This window comes from Saprolegnia diclina (assembly GCF_000281045.1).
Source record: "Saprolegnia diclina VS20 unplaced genomic scaffold supercont1.55, whole genome shotgun sequence".
Taxonomy (NCBI): domain Eukaryota; phylum Oomycota; class Saprolegniomycetes; order Saprolegniales; family Saprolegniaceae; genus Saprolegnia; species Saprolegnia diclina.
Genome location: NW_008246122.1, coordinates 124,385 through 133,628, shown reverse-complemented (window position 1 = coordinate 133,628; position 9,244 = coordinate 124,385). Strand labels below are relative to the sequence as shown.

The following is a 9,244-nucleotide window of genomic DNA, read 5'->3' as shown; positions in this document are numbered from 1 at the left end:
AATCACGACGGACCTTGTCTGGCAGCCACCGACTGCACGCCCAAGGTGGTGGCCGCAACGACAATAATCAATCGAGTGAGCTCCGTCCTTGGTACGGACCTGGTCTTGCGACTGTAGTATCGTGTGTACGAGAAGCTTGGTCGGAGCTGCCGGTCTTCTCGCCGTTTCGAAATACTTCAGGATGGACTGTGCAAATGGAACGCGTCTCGAGCTACTGCAAGTCGCTCTTGCGTGCAGGGGGCCGAGATCCTGCCACATGGGCCGCTGCTGTCTGCGTATAGGGCGGGCGCCCACATGGTCCTCCACCAGCGGACGCAAGACGAGGAAGCTGGCGCTCCATCTGCTCGGCGTTGCGATCTTCCACGCGCGCGGTGGCCCCACGATTGCCGCGGCTCCGATCCGCCGCCCGCCATCCCGGTCGTGCCACGCGCCGCCCGCGTTGCAGCTGTCGCGACCGCTGATTGGTGCAACTTGATAGGGGAACTGGCAAAGCAAGGGTGTCTAATGACTTTTACCTACTTGAACGTCATGGAGGTCAAACGGCGTAGGTTAAACTGGCGGCGCCGCGCGGAACGCATACGATGCATCCCACCGTCCGTTGCCATCGCCATGGTACGTCGAATATGCAGACTCGCTTCGACCGCGTCAAGGCGGCATATCGCGCGTGCAATGACGCACATGCGAGGAATGGCCGAGTGCGTTAAACCGGTTTGACCCAGAAAAACGCAGCCAAAGCCAGTGCTGGCTAGGCAACCCACAATCAGACAAGCTTGCGACGACGACGATGTCGGCGATTCGATGGAACCCATGGGGCGTCAACTACGCCGGGAAGGAGATCGAGCAGATGCAGTTCGTGCACCGCGTGTACCTCGAGGCCATGGGCATCGAGGCCATCGACCTGCCGCCGACGCTGCAGATGAACGCGACGTTCACGGCCCCGCTCTTCGTGCCGACGAAGGCGTCGTTTGACGAGCACACGTTTGTGCGGCAAATGCAAGGCGTCGTCGGCTTGCTGCGGCAGCCCGCGGAAGAGATCATCTCGTGCATCTGCGGCTACCAAAAGGAGCGCGCCGACCGCTTCCAGTTTGGCTCGGGCTACATGAACGACCCGCGCACGTTGCTGCTCGAGGAGATCAAGGAATGGGCCATGTCGCGCCTCGCGCCGGCGGCGTGCACAACCGAGTCGGTCGAGCGCGACGTCGAGAAGCGCAAAAACTACATCACACAGCTCCAATATGTGGGCGGCGACCTCTTTGCACCGGGCAGCGGCGAGCGCTCGCTCCTCAAAACGCTCAAGGACATTCGCGAGATCCTTGAAAACCGTGTGCTGCCGACGATTGCGTGCGAGCGCGCGCAGGCGAGCGCAAAGGACCACCTGACCGTCGTGGAGGCGCGCGCGACCGACGCGCTCATCCACGGCGTCCAGTTCCTCTTCAACGTCTTCCGCAACACGGGCAATGCGCCGGCCGACTGCACGATCACGAACCTCCAGTCGCAGCAGCACAGCGCCATGAAGGTCGCATCGTAGATCGTAGATTTGGGCTCACGTCATGTCGTGTAGGACGCGATGACCTCCAAGTCGGGCCAGATGCTGCAACTGCTCTTGTCGACGCCGTCGTTCTGGTACTGCGATTCATCTTCTTCCATTTCAAAGCGCATGCAATGAGGATGATGACGATGTAGCAAGCTTTTCCCCGAGAGCCATCACCACGTGACGGGCGGCGAGAGCAAGCTCATGGCGTTGACAAGCGAACAGCAGCTCCAGATCCAGTCGGATGCGGTAGGACATGCTTGACCTTGGAGACACGCTCACGTAAACTAGGTGTTTTGCGACTCGGCCGCGACTGCGATCGTACCGGCGATCCTCACGCCCAAGGAAATGACGCCCAAGGCCTTTTTGACGCAGAGCAACTCGGGCGTCATTACGTTTTTGACACCGGAAGACTATGGTACTCTGGCTAATGCTCTGAGCTTAGAGCTCTGACATTGCGATAGACATGTACACCAAAATGCACGGGCTCCTCAAGCTGCTCGCCGACCTCGTCGTGTCGTGCCGCCAAGCGCGCCTCCTCGCTGGCACCGGCGGCGACCTCCTCGTCTATGGTCCTGGCGGCGCCCACCTGCGCCTCCTCCTCGAAACCATGCAGGCGGTACATATGGCTATCGTCGATGTACCTTCGAGCGCTGGGGTAGGTGCAAATGGAAATTGTGCAGTGCGCAACGACGCTCAAGCAGCGCGGAGTCGCCGAGCTTGACAAGCTCCGGTCCTCGTACAGCGAAAAGAACTGGCGCATTTGCTTCTCACGTGTCTTGGCGCTTGAAACGTACCTCACCAACGACGTCTCGGCGTGCAACGACCCAATTCGCAAGATCTGCGAGGCGACGACGCCGGCCTACGTCCTCCAACAAGCCAAGGCACGCGTTTTCTGATGGTGGAGGCCGCTTCTCACGCATAACCTGTAGGAATTCAAAGCCCAGACGAGCAAGTGGGTCGTCGAGAACGCGAGTGCTTGCAGTCATATCGCTGATACGCTGCATCTCAAGGGCCTTCCTCCGATGCCCCAGATTACGTCGAGCCAGATGCGTACCATCACGGCAGGCTAGTTTGTCAAGCATCAACACCAGCATCGGACGCTGTTATTTTATGGTGTGATTTTCTTGACTTGATATTTTTGGGTTCAAGTTGCGCTTTGCCGGCATGAGAAAAACGTGTGCTTAGTTACACTTTGCTTTTGTATGATGGGTGATAGAGGCCTAAGTCCATTTCCGCATCAAGTTGAAGGTGCTAAAAGACATGCTGCGACAGCGCGCCACGATTCTCAAGTTGCGACGTGGCCGCTGACTTCACGCTTCTGCCATAGTCAGCTGATGATACATTTAAGTATAGCCCACGCCCAGTACTATTTTGCACTCGCTGCTCATTGTGATGAGGTTGCTCCATGCGCAAGCTTGCTACATGTGATCGCCTTCTGTGGCTTTGAGAAAAGGCCGCGCTGCGATATCGGTGCACCCAACTCTACGCAGCAGCGTTGCTCACAGCGGCTGGCGACCGGCGAGATCCTGCAGGAGACGCCGCGTCCGTTCGCCCCTTCTCGCGCAGCAAGGAAACGCAGGGGTATTCCTTCCTCCATGCAGCATCCGCATCCGCAGCATCATCATCCAGTCGGCTCGATGACGCCAAGACACTAAGATTGGGTGCGTTTAGCCCTTGTCAATGACAGGCATGCCCGCTCAAGTGCGCTATCAACCCGCCCCTCTCGCCGTTGGCAATCCACTCTACATTTGTATGGTTGGATTAAGTACGTAAAAAGGCAGCTGCCCATGGAGAATTTGTATACTATAGTGAAGAGAAGCTTAATCGTATTGCTCGCGACCGCAATACTTGCTTTTGTCGTCTTCGCCGCAGGACGAGCATTCCACGAGCATGGCCGGCGTCCGATGGAACCCATGGGACCGAGGGTACTCGGGCCTCGAGGTCGAGCAGATGGGCTTCCTCCACAAGACGTACTGCGAGGTGTACAACGTGGACCCGAAGGACCTCCCGCACATCCTGCAGATGGACGACAAGTTCCGCGTCCCGCTCTACTCGCCGCAGGTCGCCGACTTTGACGAGCACACGTTCGTGCGCAAGATGCAGGACATGACGGGTTTGCTCAAGAACCCGGCCGAGGGCATCATCTCGAGCATCTGCGCGTACCAGAAGGACCGCCACGAGCGCGTTCTCTTCAACGCGTACCTCAACGACCCGCGGACGCTGCTCCTCGAAGAGATCAAGGCGTGGGCGCTCAACACGCTCGCGTCCGCGACGTGCACGACCGAGTACATTGTCAACCAGGTCGAGTGCCGGATGCAGTACATCAAGAAGATCCAATATGGTCAGCAAAAGCTCTTTACGAGCGGGTCGGGCGAGCGGTCGCTCATGGCGACGCTCAAGGACGTGCGCGAGATCCTCGAATACCGGTAGATACTGCACATAGGCATGTCGTCGTATCTTCATCTCGCGTCTAGCGTGCTGCCCATCATCGAGACGGAGCGGGCGCATGCGTCGGCCAAGGAGCAGCTCACGATCCTCGAAGCGAAGGGCACGGACGCGCTCATCCACGGCGTCCAGTTCCTCTTTTATGTCTTCCGTAACACGCCCAACGCGCCCAACGACTGCACGATTAGCAACCTCCAGTCGCAGCAGCATGCGGCCATGAAGGTCTCTCGCCGCGCTTCTACAGGATCTCATCGTCGCGTCGTCTCTAGGACGCAATGAACACCAAGTCGGGGCAGATGATGCAGTTGCTGCTCAACACGCCGTCGTTCAAGGAACTCTTCCCCGAGAGTCCGTATGCAACCAACCAAAAAGACAAGGCGCCGCAGCCGCTCCTGCTGCAGTGGACGCCCGAGGAGGCCAAGGCCATGGAGACCTCGGCAGTCTTTTGCGACATGGACACGACGGCCATCATTCCCGCGGTGCTCACCAAGAGCAACTCGCAGATCGCGCCCGTCGAGTTCTTCAAGGCCTCCAACTCGGGCCTTGTTGCGCTCCCCGCCGATAGCGCGCCGACGGCCTACGGTATTTCATGACCCAGGAGCCTTGTGAAGATGTCTCATGACGACGTAGAGTCGTTCGTTCGCATGCACGGCATGCTCAAGCTCATGGCCGACTTGATTGTGAGCTGCCGCAAGGCGCGGCTTCTCGCGGGCCCCGGCGGCGACCTCCTCGTGTATGGCCCCGGCGGCGACGAGGTCCGGCGGCTCATGCAGTCGTGGCAAGCCGTGCAGGGCGAGATGCGTCGGCTTGTGAACGACATGACGCAGCTCGGCGTGCAGGAGCTCGACAAGATGAAGTCGACGCAGGAGCGCAACTGGCGCCACTGCTTCAAAGAAGTGCTGAGTTTGCAAAACTACATTGCAAACGACATTGCGGCGACGGTCGAGCCGATCCAGATGATCCACCGCAACACGGACCCGGCGCGCGTCCAGCGGCTCTTGCACGAGGTACGTTTGGGATTTGCAGACAGAGTACGAGCCACACCCTTCTAGTTTCGGGAAGCGACTGGGCACTGGGTCAACGAGAACAGCACGATCTGCAACCAGATCAGCGGCACGCTGGGGCTGCCCATGGTGGTTGACGGCCAGCGCGTCTTGCACAAGCCCGAGATTACGATGATTGAAGAAGGCGACGAAGGCGAACCGGAAGGCGAGACCGTTCTCAACACCGCCATGGTGGTGGCGCGCGCGCCAAAATCCAACCCGACGCCACCGACGACAACCGCAGTCGTCAAGCCACGCGCGTCGACATTCCAGGAAGAGTCGACGAACCTCGTCAAAGGCATTGGCAACTCGGTCTTTTCACTCTTTGGCGTCTCGACCACGTCGGCGCAGAGTGCCAACACGACGTCCGAGATGCTGCTGCCGGACGTGGCCGTGCCGCCGGCGCCCAAGTCGGCGCCGATTTCGCGCAACGACGCGGCGCCCGAGCCGCCCATGGGTGCGTTTTGTGCTTGCGAGAAATCAGATCTGAGATGTGGTCTAGGTGCTCTGGATTCGCTGCTTTTGGTGCGGCAAGTCGTCCAAGCCATTGGCGCGCTCTCGTGGAACACGCGGTCGACCGTGCAGACAACGATCCACCTCGACGATCGCAGTGAGATGGACGCATTCAACATTCTCTGCGCCGTGTACGAGGCCGTCGGCGTCGTGACGTCGCCGACGCTCCTCTCGCAGCTGCAGCAGTACCGCCAGCAGCTGTTGCACGTGCTCGGCATGTACTTGCGCTTCCTCCTCAACGGCGTCTCGGTGCTCCAGCAGCGCATGGTGCAGCAAGACAGCCTCCGGTCGCTGCAAGGCATGCTACTGCTCATGCAGCGCCTCGAGCCGAGCTGCGTCGAGTTGCAAAGCGAGCTCGGGAAGCTCCAAGCGTCGTTCGATATGATGATGGACGCGTGTGCTGAGATGAAGGCGGGCATGCAAGAGGTGCTCAACACGACGCCGCTCCTCGACCCGCGGGAAGAGACGGATGGCCCGGCCATGTATGCACTCAACAGCATCGGGTCGCTCTCCAACATGGGCTGGAACAAGACCAACACCCCGTCGCCCGGTACTTTTCGGCGACTTTGGCATCGGGTTTGCTCATGTTAGTTGCGTAGCGATCCAGTCGCACATGGCGTACATGGACCAAATGGGGACGCAAATGGGCTACCACAAACAAAACCTCGCGGGGCTGCAGCAGATGATTGGCGAAGGCGCTGCGGCGATTGAGAAGGCCGAGACCAAGCTCCAGGTATCGCGTCTCTGTTTTAGTTGAACGAGATGGACTGAGAACTTGTCTAGTGCCTCGTGGACGACTTTACGTACCGCAAGCTGCAGCTCGAAGCCAAGATGAAGGCGTCGCTCGATCCCAAGGGCGTCACGCAAGCCATGCCCAATATTTATGCCGATATTGGATATATCTTTGGGGTGCGCCAACATATGGAGAGTATTATCTGATCGGTGTATATGAGTAGGCGGTCTACGAAGGCTTCCAGCCACCGCTGTACAACGAGAGCGTCGACAAGTGCGTGGACGATTTCTTCCACCAAGAGACCAAGCACCTCAAGGCCGTGCTCAGCCTGCTTTAGCTTTTTCTGCTCTATCCTCTATATATTGTCGCCCTCAAATATACGCCCGAATATAACGCGCGAGTAGTATATTGCATGTCACCGGCCGTCAATCTCGCGCGCGGGGCCCTTGGCGCCACCGACAGGTACGATCATGACGGTGACGGCGCTGCTTTTACGCCGGGTGGACGGCGGGATCGCCGACGACTTGCGTCGCAGCTCGGGCGTGATCGGGATCACGTCACCGGATTTGGACGACACCATTTCGGTCGTTGTCTTGGTCGATTTCGTGGTCGTCGTTGTCCCAGCCCTGGACGTGCGCTTGCTGGCAATCGAGGGCCGGTCGCTTGTCTTCTTGCGCTGGTTCTTGTTGCTCGCTCGCGCCTTGTTGACTAGACCATAGCGTCATGAGTCTATCAATCTTTCAATCTTTCAAACGATCCGTACAAATGGCAATGTGGGCCACAAACAGGATCTTGCGCTCGTCGTCCGAAAACGTCTGCCGCGCCTTGGCGTAGGCAAAGTAGTAGACGGAAAAGACGGCCCACATGCCTAGAAACGCCAAGAACGCGCGCTGCCCGTCGTTCTGAAACCCGGCGATCGACACGAGGTTCAAGAGCCACACGAGAAGCGGCAAGACGGCGCCGTAGAGACCGAGGGGACTCGTGTACTGGCGCTCAATGTGCGGAAACGAGAGCCGGAGGTAGATGAACCCAATGCACTGCGCAATGTAGGCGCAGAACGCACTGCAGATGCACACGGAGAAGAGCGAGTCGCCGATCGACGGCACAAAGTACGTGACCAAACACACTCCGTAGCCGACGCTGGACGTGAGGACGAGCGCGGGGCCGTGCACGCGGTGTGGAAACCACGTTTGTAGAAAGATGGGCGGGAGGAGCTGGGACCCGGCGATCGCGATCGTGAGTTTGCTGTACGAGTAGATGAAGCCAAAGATGGTCGCAAACGTGGCCGGTAGCGACAAGAGCGTGGCCGTTGATGCGGAAATGGAAAACATCTTCATGAAGCCTAATGAACATCATAAATTTACTCCAACTCGTGGAAACGATGGTACCATTGTTGAACGGAACGGTGTCGTCTTGAAGGGCTACGTCGCCGGGCGCTACAAACGACGAAGCGACAAGCACAAGAATGCCCGAGAATAGCAGTGTCGCCATGCACGCGAGCTGGCCGCGCGGAACGACGCGCCGGGGCAACGTCGCGTCGTCGCTCGCCAAGTTGAGCGACTCGATGCCGACAAAGAACCACGCGGTTGTCGGAAGCACACGGAGGAATTGGTGAGCGTCGAACGCGTGGCGCTCGCTGCTGAAGGCAGTCAGATCGGTCGTGTTGAGGCTAAAGCAGCCGAGTACGTACACGGCAATGATCACCAGCGAGACAAACGCAAGAATCCGGTTCACGCGCCAAAAGATGATGCCGCCGACGAGGTGGACGCCAAGCGCGGTGGCGTAAACGAGCAGCCAAATGGCTGGCTGCAGCGGCTCCATATCTGGCAGCATGGTCGTGACCATCTTCCCGAGCATCAGCACCGACGACGCGACATACGCAATGTACTCGAGGGTTTCGCAGCACCCCATCATGAAGCCCAGATAGAACCCGAGCGAGCAGCGCGCAATGCCATAAGCGCCGCCGGCAAACGGCAGCGCGCTCGAGATCTCGGCGAGGCAAAGTGTCATGCAGCAGTACGCAAACCCCATGAGCCCTGTCGCGCCGAGGTAGCTGTAAAAGCCAGCGACAAGCCCCGTGTTCCATGAGAAGTACTGGCCGCCGACAACGATTGTGATACCGAGCGCCCAAATGTCGACCGACGAAGCATCGTACCGAGGTGTGGACAGCGCCATGTCGAGTCGAGTGTGGACGACGGGATCGGACGTAGTTGGAGCCTAAAATTACAAACCAACGCCCGCCGTTGAATGATAGCCCGCAGTGCAATGACAAGTTGCAATGTTTTCTCCGGCAAGCGTACGTCGGGGTGACGCTCGTCCAGTAGGAAGCGAGAGGAGGGAGCGTTAACGCACTCACCTTGAAACGGTCGAGACAGATTAGTCAAAAATGGCCTTCAACAAGCACCTCCCACTGTTGGGACGCAGGAAGAGCGCCAACGCCGGTCGACAACAGCTAGCGTACAGCGTGTGCCGATCAGTTGGAAGCGATTCCTCTGTCACCACTGCACAGGACGTTATCGAGCCCGCAGACAAAGCTTTGAAATACTGTTGTAATATGCATTTGTGTCGTGCGCTGTTGGCAACTACGATCTGATTGGTTGGTTTGCTCGAACTATAACTAGATTCGTCCTTGCGACACACCAAGCAGACACACCAAGCAGTGCTCTAGCACAAGAGTACGTCCATATAACTCTTGTTTGGCAAGTTTCACGGTGGTGGATGCGACCTGTGGCCCCTCCAGCTACGTGGCAAAGCCTCGAATGTACAAAGCTACATGCAGTAGCTGTAGTAAGCACTGACTCGCGTCGGTATCAAATATATGCATTTCTCTTAGGACACGGGGGCAACCTTGACAATCGCCTTGGTCGGCTGCGCACCGGCGACCGTTTTCCGCTCTGCAATGCTGTCCTTGGGCAGCTGCTTCCAGTGTGCTGGCTTGCCCGCTGTCGTCGTCGACTTTTTCTTGTACTTTGACTT

The 9,244-nt window shown here is 58.4% G+C and overlaps 3 protein-coding genes across 3 annotated transcripts; 2 read left to right on the top strand and 1 right to left on the bottom strand.

Moving 5' to 3' along the window:
* The first annotated feature begins 182 nt into the window (after positions 1-182).
* SDRG_13049 (hypothetical protein) lies at positions 183-2,730 on the top strand. The gene is made up of 7 exons (XM_008619132.1): positions 183-1,516; positions 1,562-1,623; positions 1,684-1,780; positions 1,823-1,949; positions 1,996-2,150; positions 2,194-2,415; positions 2,464-2,730. Exons 1-7 carry the CDS (start codon positions 785-787, stop codon positions 2,602-2,604), a joined length of 1,536 nt encoding a protein of 511 aa, XP_008617354.1. The 5' UTR covers positions 183-784; the 3' UTR covers positions 2,605-2,730.
* Positions 2,731-3,424: 694 nt separating this feature from the next.
* On the top strand, positions 3,425-6,605 carry SDRG_13048 (hypothetical protein; the record flags this gene model as incomplete). Its single annotated transcript, XM_008619131.1, has 9 exons — positions 3,425-3,960; positions 4,009-4,201; positions 4,249-4,561; positions 4,610-4,986; positions 5,032-5,479; positions 5,525-6,085; positions 6,135-6,268; positions 6,319-6,444; positions 6,492-6,605. The coding sequence occupies 9 exons, from the start codon at positions 3,425-3,427 to the stop codon at positions 6,603-6,605; spliced, it is 2,802 nt and encodes a 933-aa protein (XP_008617353.1).
* Positions 6,606-6,683: 78 nt separating this feature from the next.
* Positions 6,684-8,443, bottom strand: SDRG_13047 (hypothetical protein; the record flags this gene model as incomplete). The annotated part of the gene is made up of 3 exons (XM_008619130.1): positions 6,684-6,976; positions 7,032-7,610; positions 7,657-8,443. The coding sequence occupies 3 exons, from the start codon at positions 8,441-8,443 to the stop codon at positions 6,684-6,686; spliced, it is 1,659 nt and encodes a 552-aa protein (XP_008617352.1).
* Between the last annotated feature and the right edge of the window lie 801 nt (positions 8,444-9,244).

Bases quoted from the DNA above. Each gene is read 5' to 3' on its own strand.
- SDRG_13049 (XM_008619132.1), top strand. From the start codon at position 785: ATGTCGGCGATTCGATGGAACCCATGGGGCGTCAACTACGCCGGGAAG. The intron at 1,781-1,822 runs GTAGGACATGCT...CACGTAAACTAG, and splicing joins TCCAGATCCAGTCGGATGCG to GTGTTTTGCGACTCGGCCGC. The intron at 2,151-2,193 runs GTACATATGGCT...GCGCTGGGGTAG, and splicing joins TCCTCGAAACCATGCAGGCG to GTGCAAATGGAAATTGTGCA.